The following is an 18,416-nucleotide window of genomic DNA, read 5'->3' as shown; positions in this document are numbered from 1 at the left end:
GCCAAGAACGTACCCGGCAGGGGCCAGCACCGAACTGTATGTCGTCTACCGGGCGGGTCGGGTTTGGCACATCACGGATCTGGTGGACAGATTACTGGGAGGGGCTGGGGAAAACCCGGCTGTCATGGTGCACGTTGGCACCAATGACAAAGTTCGAGGCAGATGGAGTGTCCTAAAGAACGATTTTAGTGACTTAGGAGCTAAATTGAGGAAAAGGATCTCTAAGGTAGTATTCTCAGGAATACTACCGGTACATCGAGCCACACCAGAAAGGAAGAGGGAGATTAGGGAAGTAAACAAGTGGCTGAGGAGCTGGTGTAGTAAGGAGAAGTTTGGGTTCCTGGAGAACTGAGCCGACTTCTCAGTCGGTCACGAGTTCTATAGAAGGGAGGACTGCACCTAAATGAGGAGGGTGCAGATCTGCCAAAAAATTAGAGGTACTTTTAAACTAGGCAATGGGGGGAGGGTCCAGAGGTAGAGATAGTCAACGCAAAACATATTCCAGAGTGTAGTATTGGGGGTATTAGTGGTAGGTTGACTAAAGCACATAAACCCGAGGTAAGTATAGTAACAAGTCCTATTTGCAATCTCGGAACACCTAATAAGAGGATAATATGCGACCGGTCTAAACTAGGTAGCATGTTCACCAATGCCAGGAGCCTGGCGGACAAGATGGGAGAACTAGGAGATACTGTTGTACGAGGAGGATTTAGATTTTGTGGGAATTTCAGAGACTTGGTTCAACAGCTCTCATGATTGGCTGGCAACCATTCAAGGTTATTCCCTTTATTGCAGGGATAGACAGGGTAGAAAAGGGGGAGGAGTATGCCTGTATATCAAAAATAATGTACAAGTGAATGTGAGACATGACATCACTAAGGGAGCTAAGGAGGAGGTGGAATCCTTATGGGTAGAGCTCCAAAGGGATGAAACCAATGGGAAAATAATACTGGGAGTATGCTATAGGCCCCCTAACCAGAGGGAGGAGGGGGAGACGGACCTCCTATCACAATTTGGTTTAGCAGCAAAGATGGGAAGTGTCATCATAATGGGGGATTTTAATTATCCAGACGTAGACTGGGCAGAAGGAACCGCCAGTTCCTAAATATCTTGCATATCTTTAACTCCCCTAAACTACAAGCCATGCTAGAAGATATAAATTGGAATAAAATCTTAGGAACAAAGAACATGGAGGAAAGATGGGTTTGCTTTAAGAGCATATTAAATAAGGGCATTAGCCAATGCATCCCATTGGGAAATAAATTTAAAAGAGCGAACAAAAGTCCTGGATGGCTTAACTCAAAGGAGAAGGCCTTCACAAAATACAAGGCTGAGGGATCATCATCAGCATTCAGACTTTACAAAGAATGCAACAAGAAATGTAAGGGTGCAATTAGAGTGGCTAAGATAGAACACGAAAGACACATAGCGGAGGAGAGCAAAAAAAATCCCAAGAAATTCTTTAAGTATATAAACAGTAAAAAAAGGGAGGACAGACCATATTGGCCCCATAAAGAAGGAGTGTTTTATGCAGCGGCGTGTGATCTAAAATCCAAACACATGCAATAAAGCATCTTGTGTACTGTCTTATACGGTACACATTTAGACATAAAATTTGTGTATTACATTAGACAGGTATAGTAGCTGCAAAATGTCAATTACGGTCGCTGTGGTTGTTACTGCAGTGATGTGCTGGCTCTACCCCCTTTAACACCAATGCACAGCAGGATGAAAAAAAAGCAAGGATAGTTCTGTACCCCTTTTTTTATTCCAGTTGAAAACCTTTGGGGGGGGGGGTATAAGTCTAAGTACAGACTTCCCTGGACCCGAGGGGGGTATATAAGTATAGACTTCTGAAAGCTAGAGTTCTGCTTTAAAGTGGTTGAAATCCTCAGACATAAAATATGAACAAAGCATACCCCTCTATAGTGTGTCTGTGGCCTCCTTCCTGTGTTATCACTTTTGACAAGTTTTCCTGACACCAAGAAAAAAAAAAGGCGATGGAAGGGAGCTCCAGCACACAGTCTGATTGACAGCCTCAGCTATGTTCCTGTGTGCTGCAGTGGCGGCCGGTGGAAACAGTATAAAACACCCCCGGGTCGGTCAGTCACACTTACCCCATCACCGGCGGTGATACCCTGCTCGGCGGCGGCTTCCCATGTTCGGCAGCTGCTTTCCCTGCTGTTCACCTGCAGTTCCTCGTTCTCCAGGTCATCGCGGCGGCTTCAGTTTCCTCCCTCCTCCTCAGCGGCCAATCAGGAGTCTTCTCTTTTTGGCCAATCGGAAAACGGGTCTCACATCTGCTTCTGACTGGCCGGATTGAGGATCAGTGTTATAACAGCAAATATTAATTCGTTGTTGAAACACACCTGGGTGGGATCAGATCCTCTGCGCCCCGAGCCCACCCGATTTTGAAGCCTATTAGAGCCTCTGGCTCTAATCAGGTGCTTAAAAAAAAAAAACCCTGCTGCTGTAGTACATGCACCCGTTGCCCTGAAAGGGCCTGGACGCATGAATATGGGGTGGCCATGGCAGCCATGGATAGAGTCATGCTATGCATGACTCTCTCCATTACCATATAGGGGGGTGGAGTAGAGAGAGGGGGCGGCGCCCCTAATGGACAGGCCCCGCCACTGGTGTGCTGTGTGAAAGGGGGCGGGTCCCTTCCCTTCCCTCAGCTCCCACTCAGCCCTGCAGTGTGCAAAATTTCAGTTTGTCGCCCCCTGCTTTCTGAAAGTTCAGACAAGCTGTATAAATTCTGCACTGTGAATGGCTGTAGAGAAGAGAGGGCTGCAGATAAATCCTCCTACATAAGTTGTACCTGTTTATCTCATGTCAGCTGAGGCTATTCACTTCACTGGGTATATGTAAAGGGTTTACAACCACTTTCAAGCATTTCTGTGATATAGCTCAGTGGATTACGCAACAGAATCAAAATGGGCAAAACAAAAGCTACAGCGGCAGCATTCCATTTCTCCTTGCAATAAACAATGACCTACTTCAACGAACCGTGCCGCATTTTAAATAAAAAGGCTTACAGCCAAGATTTTGATTTAGATTTACAATGCCAGCTGTGATAAATGTAATGTCTGTGCCCTGGAGGAACATATTCTAAATTGACTGCACTCATAATATACAACTAGCAGAATTCTAACAAAAAAAAAATTAAAAAATTAAAACAAAAAAAATAGCGTCACAGATTGTAATATTCTAGTTTTTAGTTTCCAATCTCCCTTCATTGCAAAGATAATTTTACCTGTAAGCATAAATTAATCGCAAAGGTTTACATCAGCAAAGAACAAATTGTTCTGCGAGTCTTTTTTAGTACCGGGTGCTCTTGTTCTGCCAAACATAATTTTTAAATTTATACCACTAAACAAAGATTACAGTATACTTCTTTCTAGCACTAGACAGCAAATTGTAATAAAGCTACAGTAAAGTTAGTTCTACTACCCTCTCCAACCTCAACACATGCCGTATTCCTCCATCGTTACAGTCACTTTCACCACTTGACCTCCAGAAGATTTAACCCCCCCCCCCCCCCCTTCATGACCAGGCCAATTTTTCCGATACGGCACTGCGTTACTTTAACAATAGCGCGGTCGTGCAACGCTGTACCCAAATAAAACAGGACATTTTTTTTCGCACAAATAGAGCTTTCTTTTGGTGGTATTTAATCCCTACTGCGTTCTTTATTTTTTCCGCTATAAAAACAAAAAAAATTGTTTGAAAAAATAATATTTTTTTTTCTGCTCTTAAAAATCCAAAAAAAAAAAAAAAAAAAAAAATAAATCAAATTTCTTCATCATTTTAGGCCAACATGTATTCTGCTGCATATTGTTTGTAAAAAAAAAAAAAAAAAAAAAAAAAAGAAAAATCCCAGTAAGCGTATATTGATTGGTTTGCGCAAAAGTTATCACATCTACAAATCGTAGGCTATATTTATGGAATTTTTTCATTTTTTTTTTTTTAATTTATATTTTGAAATGCTAGTAATAGCGGCCATCAGAGACTTATAGCAGGACTGCGAATTTTGCGGCGGACAGTCTGACACCAACTGGCACTTTTGACACTTTGTGGGAACCAGTGACACTGGCTGGGAAGGGGTTAAACATCTTGGGCGATTAAAGGGTTAACTGTGTGCCTAGTCAGTGTTTCTGTGTGCTGCTTTTACTAGGGGGAAGAGATGGATTTTATTCCTTGCTTTGCGGAGACACAGGATCCATCACTTTCCCCTGTCAGAACGGAGATCTTCCTTGTTTTAATGACGATCGGTGGGTGCCGGCGGATATCCAATGCCCACCACCCGCAGATTGTCTGGCTTCTGCTGTGAATGATCACAGCAGAAGCGGCCCACCAGTGGCGCCACACGACCTCTGCATGCGGAAGTGCAGAATCACACTAATATATACAGACACACACATATTTATATATATATATATATTTTTTTTTTTAAATAAATATATATATATATATATATATATATATATATATATATATATATATATATATATATATATATATATATATATATATATATATATATATATATACACACACACACACACTGCATGATTCTGGCCAAAATGAGAATCACAATTTTTTTGCTTAGGATAAAAAGATATATATATATATATATATATATAATGTTTGGGAGTTCTAAGTAATTTTCTAGCAAAAAAAACATAATTTTAACTTGAAACCAGCAAATGTCAGAAAAAGGTTTAGTGTTTAATTGGTTAAACTTTCCTCATTTACACACTGAAGTCTATTCCTTTGACAAATTGTTACAATGTTTATACTAAAGTTCCACTGCTAAAGAACATTGTGATTCTTGGCAGACTGCCCTTTTTTTGGTATGCCTCGGCCACAACTCTTCATCTAGGACATCCAACAAACACACCAATGGGGTACATGGAACAGGGATTGACAAAACTGCAGTCAATATCTCCACCACCTGCTGCCAGTACCTCGCTATGATTGGGCAAAGACACATAACATAAGATGTACAAAGTCCGCACGTGGGCAGGTACACCTAGTGCAGGTAGAGGTAGGTATACGATGCATTGCATGCAATTGAACTGGGGTCAGATATGACTGATGGAACATATAAAGAAGGATCAGTATATTAAGCAAGCCTCCTCCCGATCCTTGTCAGATAAATCCCTAAGACCTCAGCACCCCTATGAGTGGGTAATCAGAAAAGTTGGTGTCACGGATACCGAACTGAGCCTGGATCACATGCCCGAGTTGAAGATATCTGTAAAAGGCAGTTTGGGGTAGTTCATACTCCCTCTGCAATTCATCCAAAGAAGCCAAAAAATTGGCATCATAGATGTCATCCAGAGCAACCATCCCTCTTCATTCCCAAAAGTAGTAATCTGGAAATTGCATTAAATGAGGGAACATCGGGTTATGCCAAAGCGAAAGAGCCACATTAATGCCCTTAAAATCTGTGATTCTCTTGGCTTCCCTCCACACCGTGCGGGATAAAGTCAAGATTGGTATATGCCTTTCCCCCAGCGCGGTCAAAGGTGCCTCCAGTGCCACCAACAGGTGCTTGATTTTATGTACATAGGCAAGGTATGACTCGACCACCGCTGGTGTAGCCGGTGTTAGCCAGTCAGTCAGGTGCCGGAGCTGCCCTGCCAAATAAAAGTGGTAGAGGTTCGGTAACGCTGTAGGACAGAAAATTTGAGTTTCCGTCTATTATTAGCCCAAATAAAGGAAATAAGTAACGTGTCAAGGGTTTTTAAAAAAATGCTTTAGGCATATGAGATGTCACTTACAAGCATTTAGGCAAGAGAATCATCTTTACTAAATTAATTCTATCAGCAACAGAGAGGGGAAGTTTGGCCCAAACATTAAGTTTAGGGATGGGTTTTTTTTTTTCAGTCTTTATCCAAGTTGAGACTACTAAGTTCCCGTTGTGTTAGAGACACTTTTGAAATCGGTGCGGCTTTGCAGGGCTACATCTGAACAGCTGCATCATTCATCCACAGAGATCTGTGAATGGATAAACTAAGTCCCTTCTGTCGCTGCATCAGGCAGACTTGCAGTTTTTGGTTTCAATTATTTTTATTGAGATTAAAGTTAAAGACAGTTTCAAGGTACAGGGGAGTGTCTAAAGCAGTGGTCTCCAAACTGAGGCCCTTTGCTTGATTTTATCTGGCCCTCGTGGTATCCCCCAACTGTCAGCAACAGTGGCGCATAGCTCCTGCCACTCTTAATCCAACTGACACCAATAATAGGGCACCAACAATGGGGTACTATTCCTTCCACTGTCACCAATGATGGGGCCCCATTCCTTCCACTGTCCCCAACAATGGGGCCCCATTCCTTCCACTGTCCCCAACAATGGGGCCCCATTCCTTCCACTGTCCCCAACAATGGGGCCCCATTCCTTCCACTGTCCCCAACAATGGGGCCCCATTCCTTCCACTGTCCCCAACAATGGGGCCCCATTCCTTCCACTGTCCCCAACAATGGGGCCCCATTCCTTCCACTGTCCCCAACAATGGGGCCCTATTCCTTACACTGTCCCCAACAATGGGGCCCTATTCATTCCACTGTCCCCAACAATGGGGCCCTATTCCTTCCACTGTCCCCAACAATGGGGCCCTATTCCTTCCATTGTCCCCAACAATTGGGCCCTATTCCTTCCACTGTCCCCAACAATGGGGCCCTATTCCTTCCACTGTCACCAATGATGGGGCACTATTCCTCCCTTAATACCAAAGATGAGGCGCTGTTTACTCTTACTGACACCAGGACATTTTTTTACTCCCACTGGCCACAGTAGTCGGGACCCCTAAAGTTTGAAGGTCAGTAAACTGACCCTAGAAAGTTTGGAGACCCTGATCTAGATCAACAAATTGAATAAAGATGTGTCCATCATAACAAAATACCAAAACTATTTATGGCTAATTTAGGCTAAGGTCATCACAACCAAATCATGCCGCCTTAGCCTCCACAACATTTCCAGAATACGCCCCTTTTCAACTAATGACACCACCAAGCTTTTAATTCACTCCCTGGTCATCTCTCGCCTCGACTACTGCAACTCCCTCCTTATTGGATTACCTTTACATAGACTATCCCCCCTTCAGTCCATAATGAATGCCGCTGCAAGACTCATCCACCTTACCAACCATTCAGTGTCCTCCACCCCTCTCTGCCAATCCCTCCACCGGCTTCCACTCACCCAACAAATAAAATTCAAACTACTAACAATAATTTAAAAAGCCATCTATAACTCTGCCCCTAGCTACATCACCAACCTAGTCCTAAAATACCAACCAAGCCACTCTCTTCAGTCCTCCCAAGACCTCCTACTCTCTAACTCCCTTGTCACCTCCTCCCATGCTCGCCTCCAGAGCTTCTCCCATCCTTTGGAACTCCCTACCCCCAATCTGTCCGACTGTCCCCTAATCTATCCATCTTTAGACGATCCCTGAAAACCCTTCTCTTTAAAAAAGCCTCCCCTGCTTCTAACTAATACACTGTTTTACTTCCTTTATCGGCTCATCCCCCACAGCTATTACCTTTTGTATCAATTGACCCTTCCTTTTTAGATTGTAAGCTCTAATGAGCAGGGCCCTCTGATTCCTCTTATACCAAATTGTTATGCAACTATAATGTCTGCCTTCATTTTGTTAAGCACAAACTGTTGGCGCTATATAAATCCTGTATAACAATTGCAAACTGGAAGAGATAGTAGACACCGTTCCACATTAAATCTACATTGATCTTAAAGAAAACAGGGTCACCATCCCCATGAAATAAACATATGAGACTCAGCACAAAAAAAAGGGGGGGGGTGTTGGGGATTTGAAAGAGATAGAAAAAAAAGGAGTAGGAACATTGCCCCTTCCTGTCCACATCTTCCGGAAATAGCAGGAGCGTCAGGATAGATTTTTGCAAGTCTCGTTGGCACAATGTACCAACGAGATAGGGCCTTGTAGTTTGCCTCAACCAGAGTGGTATTGAGCATCCCTGCACCATGGAAGGACATCTAGACCAGTCTTCCACCACTATATCTGTTCCCAGGTCCTGATCACAAGCCAAGGGTAAATTTAGTCCCCCGCTCGTGCCAACAGACTTGTAATGTGCAATTGAATAGGAGCGCGGTGATCACCACACTCAGACCATTGACACTTTCTCCAACTCTCTAACTGAGACTTGGGACAAAGAGCTGGAGGAAAAGTCTGCAGGAGCCTGGAATTGCACCTGCCATCCACTGATGGTGGGTGCAATGTTTTGCAAGCTTTTATGTAATAAATAAATAAATAAATGCACATTTTTCCTTCAAGTAAGGGTGCATTTATTTATTTTTCCTAAAAGGCAAACTTGGTCTTTAAAACCCACTTCCAAACACAATAAAAAAAAAAACAAAAAAACTACCCTTGCAGTAGGGTCCTCAATACTACAGGGGTTAAACACTTGTTAAGTCCAGGTGGTTGCAGGAATGGATTTTAAATTAACACTGAATGTTGTGTCTGCTCACCATTGCACGGTTTCAACCAACAGGCCCTCTGCATTGCAACAGCCACAACACCCATGTGTACAACAAACAGATAGCTGGAGAAGGTCCAGCAGTGTATCTACCCATTTCATTCTTTGTTTAAGGAATGCCAAAGCATGTTTCTAAGAAACTAACCAATTTAACAAATCTGATTAACTAGCAGGTCCAGACCGCACACACACACACATTTATTTTAAAGAGGGACTGAGAACGAGCCATATAATAAGGATACTTCTTGGGAGGAAAGGTTATTTACACTTGTGTGTGTAGAACTCTTAAGGTGTCGGCATACCAAGACATTTTGGACCATTCCATGCTCCCAACTTAGTGGGAACAGTTTGGGGATGGCCCCTTCCCGTTCCAACATGAATGCGCACCAGTGCACAAAGCAAGGTCCATAAAGACATGGATGAGCGAGTTTGGGGTGGAGGAACTTGAGTGGCCTGCACAGAGTCCTGACCTCAACCCAATAGAACACCTTTGGGGTGAATTAGAGCGGAGACTGCGAGCCAAGCCTTCTCGTCCAAACTCAGTGCCTGACCTCACAAATGCACTTCTGGAAAAATGGTCAAACATTCCCATAGACACACTCCTAAACCTTGTGGACAGCCTTCCTGTCATGTCTACCCCAACGCAGGTGGTCAAACACTATAGCTAGCTACTATGTGCTTCACCTATAGCAACCCCCTTTCCCTTAAGGCAAGCAGACCTACACGTGCACGGTCGCCGCAGGACTTATACACAATGCTATGGTGCCTGGCCACCACACCAGGGCAGATGCAAACTGAGCAAAGCCAAGAGATACTGGCAGTTAGACAGGTAGCGTGGTTCTATAACAGTCCAGGTAAAAGGCAGGCTGAGTTCAAGGAATGGTCCAAAATCCGGTCTGAAGTCATACACAGGAAAATCCAAACTAGTAAAGCAGGGCAGACAGACAGGCCGCTTGATCAGGAACAACGCAGGTATCACTGTGTCTATCACAAGAGAAGGACTGAGCATTTGGCTTGCTTATAACAGGTGACTGACCACATCAATCACCTTGCAGGTGGACACAGACAGGGAGAATGCAATAGCCAAAACCCGGATGCTGGAATTAGGAGCAGGAGCACTTAAGTGTTCCTGGCACTTCCCAGAAGAGTTGAAGCTGTTATAGCTGCAAAGCGTGGGCTAACTCAGTATTGAACCCTACGGATTTAAGCTGACCATACATTATACAATTTTCTGGTACAATTTAACTTTAGATTTACCAAAACCATATAATATGAGGTCAAACCTAAACACTTCCAATTTGTATGCAATGAGGCAGGCCCTTACATTGCATCAACTTCACATCTCGTACATAAGGGGGTCTTCCCTTTCCTATGCCATTGGTAAAGTTTGAGGGGTGTGGTAGGATCCATGAATAGTTAAATACCCCCCGGTCTTCTACATTTAATGACATAATAAATTCCGATTATTTCAAAATATTCATCAAAAACAAATCTGATTCAATAATGGAACTGGGAATTCTGCTGTAGTTTTACAGCCCTAGTCAACTAACCCAAGTCTATCCAAAGACACGGGTGTCTACTAACAGTTAAATTGGACATACACAGCTGAATATGATTAGTTTATTACAAAGTAAAAAAAACAAAAAACAAAAAAAAAAAAAAAAAGGCAAGGTTATCACAACCTGGACAATTTTCTCCAACGGACATACCAGTAAATTGAGGGATTGAGAGGAATCCAATCTAAGGTTCACAAACTGGATTTATAAATTTATCATGAGATTGGTTTCCAAGACACACCTGCTACAAAGTGAAAGTCCTCCTAGAACTAATATTTTAGCTTTAAATAACAGTTATAAGTTAAACTGGCCCTCCTAAGACATCTTGCTCTCTAGTTCCCTTGTTTTTTTTAATCCAAACTTTTTTTTGTTGACAAGGAAAAAAAAGAAAAAGTGACTGTACATTGCAGGAATAAAAGGATATACATGACAACCATTAACACGAGCATTGAACATAAGGTAGCTAATGAGGTACTACAGACCGTCACATCATATACGTAGCATACACAATTTTTTTTTTAAAGAAATAAAAACAATAAAAAGGTAAAAACACAAAACCAGCCTTGATTTTATTGAGGGACAGTTACTCAGGACAGCCTCTTTTGTCTACTCTCGGATATAAAACTTAGAAATTCCCAAACTCAGGCCTAAACCATTTTAACTCTTGGTGGGTTCAAAAGTTTAATAACCTATCCATCACTAGTCTTAGTGGGGCAAGACTTGGGTTGTCAAGCCTATTCTGCCAAAAGAGATTTTATTTTTTGGCCACTTTTCAATGACGATAAGCTAATTGTTCTCTGGGTAAAAGTGAATTAACATAGGTGACCCACTGCGCTTTAGTAGGCACAGTGGCAGCCAACCAAAATCTAGTTCCTTTGTTACCTCCTCCCACGCTTGCCTCCAGGATTTTTCCAGAACGTCGCCCAACTTCTGGAACTCTTTACCCCAGTACGTTCGGTCAACTCCTACCCTGTCCGCCTTTAGGCGATCCTTGAAAACGTATTTAGTCAGGGAAGCCTACCCCACCTCCACTTAAAAAATAATGTACTTGAGTCCCCTCCATCAGATCATCCCCTGCAGCTATCAGCCTTTGTACCGCCTCGCCCTCCCTTTAGATTGTAAGCTCCAGGACCCTCCTATTCCTTCTGTTTTGAAACGTACTGTAATTGTACTGTACCCGTTATATTGTAAAGCGATGCGTAAGCTGTTGGCGCTATATAAATCCTGTATAATAATAAACCATATTAGAGTTTTGTATATCTCTAAGCCAACCAATAACTGTGCTTAAGTTCCTGGGTCCGCCATTATGAGGTGTTCACACCCTCCCTGCTGGATATTAAGGTTCTATCTTGGAAAATGCAACAAGGAGGACTTGGAACACACTGATTGGTGGAAACACCAAGTATGGTAAAAGAAAGAAAGATCAGGGAATTGTAGAAAGCAGATGTCACTGGTGGCTCCTCCAAGCCATATAAGAACCACCTCTGGGTGGAATGAACTTTATGAAATGATATCAAATTGGTACATACGGCCAATGATTTATCTGCTATAGCCATGATAATTTGATAAAAAAAAAAAAAAAAAAAAACCAACCACCAACAACAATCATCTTACCCACAGTATCACAGGGCTCATCTTTGTGGACACAGAAATCAGTCCTAAAAAGAAAAAAAACAAAGAACATGTTTATGGCAGGGGCTGATGGGAAAGGCCTATGTGCTGAGTAAAGTGCTGCAGAAGTGGTCTTATTCCTATGGATTATCAACAAACTCCTCCCACTGACCTGTGTACAGACTTACCAGATAGAACAGCAAGACACAGGCAATGTACCACGACTCCCCACACCAATTATTTCTCCACTACAAACAGTAAGTACGCCAAGCACGTGTGATAAACCCATTCAGCAAATATTATACAGTATTTACAGTGAGGGGAAAAAGTATTTGATCCCTGTGGGTTTTGTACGTTTGCCCACTGACAAAGAAATGATCAGTCTATAATTTTAATGGTCGGTTTATTTTAACCGTGAGAGACAGAACAAAAACAAATCCAGAAAAACGCACTTCAAAAAGGTTATAAATTGATTTTCATTTTAATAAGTGAAATAAGCATTTGATCCCCTATCAATCAGCAAGATTTCTGGCCCCCAGTTGTCTTCTATACAGGTAACGAGCGGAGATTCCTAAAGGGAGTGCTCCTAATCTCAGCTTGTTACCTGTATAAAGGACACCTGTCCACAGAAACAATCAGATTCCAATCTCTCCACCATGGCCAAGACCAAAGAGCTGTCCAAAGATGTCAGAGACAAGATTGTAGACCTACACAAGGCTGGAATGGGCTACAAGACCATCGCCAAACAGCTTGGTGAGAGAGGGTGACAATAGTTGGTGCGATAATTCGCAAATTAAAGAAGCACAAAATAACAGTCAGTCTCCCTCGGTCTGGGGCTCCATGCAAAATCTCACCTTGTGGAGTTTCAATAATCATGAGAACGGTGAGGAATCAGCCCAGAACCACATGAGAGAATCTTGTCAAGGTAGGTAGCTGGGACCATAGTCACCAAGAAAACAATTAGTAACACACTACGCCGTGAAGAACTGAAATCTTGCAGTGCCTGCAAGGTCCCCCTGCTCAAGAAAGCACATTAGTACAGTACAGGCCCGTCTGAAGTTTGCTAATGAACATCTGAATGATTTAGAGGAGAACTGGGGGAAAGTGTTGTGAACAGATGAGACCAAAATCGAGCTCTTTGGCATCAACTCAACTCGCCGTGTTTGGAGGAGGAGGAATGTTGCCTATGAACCCAAGAACACCACCTCCACCATGAAACATTGAGGTGGAAACATCATGCTTTGGGGGTGTTTTTCTGCTAAGGGGACAGGACAACTTCGCTGCATCAAAAAGGGACGATGGACGGGGCTATGTACCGTAAATCTTGGGTGAGAACCTCCTTCCCTCAGCCAGGGCATTAAAAATGGGTCTTTCAGCATGACAATGACCCAAAACACATGGCCAAGGTAACAAAGGAGTGGCTCAAGAAGCACATTAAGGTCCTGGAGTGGCCTAGCCAGTCTCCAGACCGTAATCCCATAGAAAATATGTAGAGGGAGCTGAAGGTTCAAGTTACCAAACATCAGCCTCAAAATCTTAATGATTTAGAGAGGATCTGCAAAGAGGAGTGGGACAGAATCCCTCCTGAGATGTGTGCAAACCTGGTAGCCAACTACAAGAAATGTCTGACCTCTGATTGCCAACAAGGGTTTTGCCACCAAGTACTAAATCATGTTTTGCGAAGGGGTCAAATACTTATTTCAGTCATTAACCACTTAGGGACCCAAAGGATTTGCCCCCTTAATGACCGGGCCATTTTTTGCGATATGGCACTACGTCGCTTTAACTGACAATTGCGTGGTCGTGCGACGTTGTACCCAAACAAAATGCTTGTCCTTTTTTCCCACAAATAGCGCTTTCTTTTGGTGGTATTTGATCACCTCTGCGGTTTTTATCGTTTGCGCTATAAATAAAGCAAATTTGAAAAAATACATATCGATACCATACATATCCATATCCAATACATAGCCAAAAGAAAAACAAATTTTTTTTTCATCAGTTTGGGCCAATATGTATTCTTCCACATATTTTTGGTAAAAAAAAAAAAAAAAAATCACGATAAGAGTATATTGATTGGTTTGCACAAAAGATACAGCGTCTACAAAGTAGGGGATATATTTATGGCATTTTCATACTTTTTTTATTTTACTAGTAATGGTGGCGATCAGTGTTTTTTAGCGGGACTGCGACCGACAGATGGGACACTTTTGACACTTTTTTGGGACTATTGACATTTATAGGCACTTACTACTGCATAAATGTCACTGACAGGGAAGGGGTTAACACTAGGGGGTGATCAAGGGGTTAAGTGTGTTCCCTGGGAGGTTTTTCTAAATGCATGGGGGATGGGCTGCCTGGGAGTACAGAAAGATCGCCGTTCCTGATCACTAGGAACAGCAGATCTCTCTCTACTCCCCTGTCAGAACGGGGATTTGTCAGTTTACATTGACATTCTGGATCTCTGTAGAGTGATCGCGGGTGGCCGGCAGACATCGCGGCTGCCGGCCACGTGCATCGGCTCCAGTGACATGCAGTGGGCGCGCCTGCTGAAGCTATTTAAAGGGCCGCCGTAGAGCTACGGCGATTTGCGCAGCGGTGCCAACCTGCCGTCTTATCAGGTCGGCAAGTAATTAAAAGTCAAACCAATTTTTAACTTTTTTGAAATGCGTTTTTCTGTCTCTCACTGTTAAAAAAAACCTACCATTAAAATGATAGACTGATCATTTCTTTCTCAGTGGGCAAACATCAGTAGGGGATCAAATACTTATTTCCCTCACTGTATATAGTGCAAGGGCTATCTTTTCGCACTGGCACCGCTGGGCATTGGCCTGGGGCCCCAGGTGCATTGGGAGCTGTAGTCTTCCCCTTCACCCTCAGCAGAGGACTTTCATGTGAATAGAGCAGGTGATCAGTGCGCGGGCGGGGAAATAACTGGAACCGTTTTTTTTTTTGTTGCTCACCAGCTGAAGAGTGAGCAACAAAAGATCGGTTTCCAGTTATTTCCCCCACCCAGCACACTGATCACTATCAGAGTTCCCCTCCTCTCCCCTCCCGCCAGCAGCAGCTGCAGGCATACAGGGATCTTTAAGATGGAGAGCGGGAAAGAAAATTACATATTTACAGACTCTTACGTTTTTAAGTCAACACTGCAAGTGATCGGTACTGATCACTCACTGTGTTCATTCATAACTGAAGCATAGTGTTTACTATGCTTCAGGTTATGAACGAACAGGAGTCTCTGCCTCCTATTCATTCATCTGCAGTGCAGCTTAGGCTGCAGAAAGGAACTGGGGAATGTGTTTGCTCAATCCCTTTCTCTGTTTTAAAAGTGAGACTTCAGAGGTTTATTCTCACCAAAAACGCCCCCAACAGCGTTGTGAAAAAAAAAAAAAATTAAAATTAAAATAAATTAAACAAATTGTAAAAAAATCAGACTGAAATTTCTAATCAGACTAAAAAGCAGCGCACAATATGTAGCATAATTTAGCCACACTCACTGTTTGCCACAATGCCCTATGCATGCCACAGGTCACCATCTCCCTGGTAGGAGCCCCAGTGCATTATTAGGGGCCCATGTTGTTGCTAAGTTGTCACTGTATAGCACCAACAGTTTGCACAGCGCTTTACAAATTAAAGACAATTACATACAAAGAGGGCAAGGAGGGCCCTGCTCATGAGAGCTTACAATCTAGAAAGGAAAGCCAAGTTAGTAAATTAAAAAAGTAAAAAGTACAGTTTTCGGGCGGAGGTGGGTTTCACTGAAGAGATGTTTTTCATGGATCACTTAAAAGGTGGACAAATTAGGAAATATCCACAGATTGGAGTAGGACGTTCCAGACGATGGGTGAAGCTTTGCAGAATTTCTGGAGGAGAGCATGGGGGAAGGTGACAAGGGAGCTACAGAGCTGGAGGTCTTGGGATGAGCGAAGAGAGTGGTTTGCCTTGAGCTATATCACCAACCTCGACTCAAAATATTACCCAGAGTTGTGGATAGATTTGTAGGTTGTTAGTATTTTGAATTTTATCCATAGGCCAATCAAAAACCAGTGGAGGGATTGGCAGAGCGGGTTGTCAAACACTGGTTTGTGTGGTTGGTAAGGTGGATAAGTCATGCAGCAGCTTTAATCATAAACTGAAGGGGGAGAGCCTGTGTAGGAGTAGGCAAAGTTGAGGCGAGAGATAACCAGGGAGTGAATTAGTAGCTTGGTGGTGCTGTTGGTTAAGAAGGGGAGTATTTTGGATAGGTAAAGGCAGCATGATTTGGAAAGTGATTGGATGTCGGAAAGAAAGGAGGAGAGAGGTCAGAGTCCAGGATTACAGCAAGAATCTTGGCATAAGGGGTAGGAGGCTAGTTATGCTATTGATCTTGCTAGAGAGGTTAGGATAGAGGGTATGGGGGTGGGGGGGTAATAATGAGCTCAATTTTTTAAATATTGAGTTTTAGGGGTGGTATGACATCCATACTAATAAATATGCCAATATGAAATGAGTAATGCAGAAGGAGACTGAAGGGATGAGCTGAGGGGTAGAGAGACAGATTTGCATGTCATCAGCATAGAGGTGGTTTTGGAAGCCATGCGAGGCTATCAACTGACCAAGGGAGGAGGTGTAGATAGAAAGAAAAAAAAAAAGGTCTCAAAACAGAGCCTTGGGGAACCCCTACTAAAAGAGGAAGAGGAGAAGAGGAGATGGAGTTGTAGACGATACTAAAGGGGTGCTTGGATAGGTAGAGGAGATCTAGGAAAGAACATGGTCTAGGAAGCCAAGGATAGGTAGAGGAGATCTATGAAAGAGCATGGTCTAGGAAGCCAAGGATAGGTAGAGGAGATCTAGAAAAGAGCATAGTCTAGGAAGCCAAGGATAGGTAGAGGAGATCTAGGAAAGAGCATAGTCTGGGAAGCCATGGATAGGTAGAGGAGCTCTAGGGAAGAGCATAGTCTAGAAAGCCTAGAAGGAACGGAGTCGAATTTTGGGGGGGGATTCATCGTAATAAAACAGTGACCCTGACATATGTAAAATGATCATATAATTGTAGTTTCTTCTTTACCTGGTCATAAACACAGCTACATCAACAGGGGTTTCTTCCTTGGCTCCTGGAACATGGTTGTTTCCTAAATACGTGGTCCCTCCATACTCCTCATTCTGCCAATGGCAAAAGCTCTCCAGAGATCTCTCTCCATGATGCCCAATAGACAGCTTGGTCTGGAAAATGAACAGGTGACAGTGAAATGCAATCTCACTAGAGGTGGGCAACAAGGCAATAATTACTTTACACTTCTCTGTTAATATGCCAATTTTCCTCACTTACTGGGCGGCTGTGCAGCAGGACCAGCTTGGTAACACGGATATTGACTTTAATTCCCAGGCTTTGGTGTTGAAACATGTTGTAAACCTGAAAGGACAGATATTCATATTTATATCCATTCTTTTCTTCAAACAATCTCAAATCCACTTTTGACTGATATCTTTAAAGAACGATCTACAAATGTATCCAAGTAACGAACCATTCAAATATCTCTATATTATATGAGAATGCAGTTCATTAATTCCCCGACACTGAAAAGGAGACTTGACAGTCAGAACCCTTTTACACTTGAGCAATTTGAAGTCTGGTTTGAAGCTTCGTCAGAAGTACTTCAATAGTCAACACTAGGATATACAGTACATTATATTCAATGGTGGCCATTTACACCTTTCGTGCAGGGGTCTCCAAACTTTTTAAAACAAAGGGCCAGTTTACTGTCCTTCATACTTTAGGAGGGCCAGCGTGAGAAGAAAATGCCTTGGACTTGGTGGTCAGTGGCAGTAAAAAAATGACATAGGGATGTATTTACTAAAACTGAAGAGTGCAAATTCTAGTGTAGCTGTGCATGGTAGCCAATCCGCTTCTATGTTCAGCTTGTTCAATTAAGCTTTGCCATAAAAACCTGGAAGCTGATTGGTTTCTATGCAGAGCTTCACCAGATTTTGCACTTTTACAGTTTTTAGTAAATCAACCCCATAGTGTCTGTGGTCAGGAGGATTAGGAATAGTGCCCCACCACTGGTATCAGTGGAAGGAAGAGTGCCCCATCATTAGTATCCGTGGAAGGAATAGTGCCCCATCGCTGGTGTCAATGGGAGGAATAGTGTCTCATCGTTGGTGCCGGTGGAAGGAATAGTGCCCCATCATTGGTGTCAGTAGGGGGGAACAGTTGATTTCTGTGGAAAGAATGGTGGCTCATCATTGGGGTCACAATGCCATATTATGCATGTCAGTAGGAGGAATAGTGCCCCACTCTTGGTATCAGTAGCAAGATAATAAATATCTAAAAAGTGTGGGGTACATTTGTATTCAGCCCCCCTGAGTCAATACTTTGTAGAACCACCTTTCACTGCAATTACAGCTGCAAATCTTTTTGGGGATGTCTCTACTAGCTTTGCACATCTAGAGAGAGTGACATTTTTGCCCATCCTTCTTCACAAAATAGCTCAAGCTCTGTCAGATTGGATGGAGAGCGTCTTGCCACAGATTCTCAATTGGATTTAGGTCTGGACTTTGACTGGGCCATTCTAACACATGAATATGATTTGATCTACAGTAGGTGACTGTGATATTGTGTCAATCTCGCCGCTGTTATCGGCGAGATTTGACACCCGTGAGCCCCGTCGTGGGAGCCAGCGCAGAGCACGCAGCCCGGCCGGTCAGGAAAGGGGGTGGGGACGAGCAAGCGCCCCCCTTCCTGAACCATACCAG

At 43.1% G+C, this 18,416-nt stretch overlaps 1 protein-coding gene across 2 annotated transcripts in view; it reads right to left on the bottom strand.

The window, feature by feature from the left end:
• Window positions 1–18,416, bottom strand: part of ADAMTS17 (ADAM metallopeptidase with thrombospondin type 1 motif 17) — a 407,931-nt gene that overhangs the window by 307,359 nt on the left and 82,156 nt on the right. For both annotated transcript variants that reach the window (XM_073618375.1, XM_073618376.1), the window contains exons 5-7: window positions 16,990–17,073; window positions 16,729–16,883; window positions 11,685–11,728 (exon numbers count right to left, since the gene is read on the bottom strand). In XM_073618375.1, the coding sequence (XP_073474476.1) occupies window positions 11,685–11,728; window positions 16,729–16,883; window positions 16,990–17,073 (283 nt within the window). The remainder of the gene's footprint in view (window positions 1–11,684; window positions 11,729–16,728; window positions 16,884–16,989; window positions 17,074–18,416) is intronic.

This window comes from Aquarana catesbeiana, linkage group LG03 (assembly GCF_042186555.1).
Source record: "Aquarana catesbeiana isolate 2022-GZ linkage group LG03, ASM4218655v1, whole genome shotgun sequence".
NCBI lineage: Eukaryota > Metazoa > Chordata > Amphibia > Anura > Ranidae > Aquarana > Aquarana catesbeiana.
This window is presented reverse-complemented; position numbering and strand designations above follow the sequence as displayed.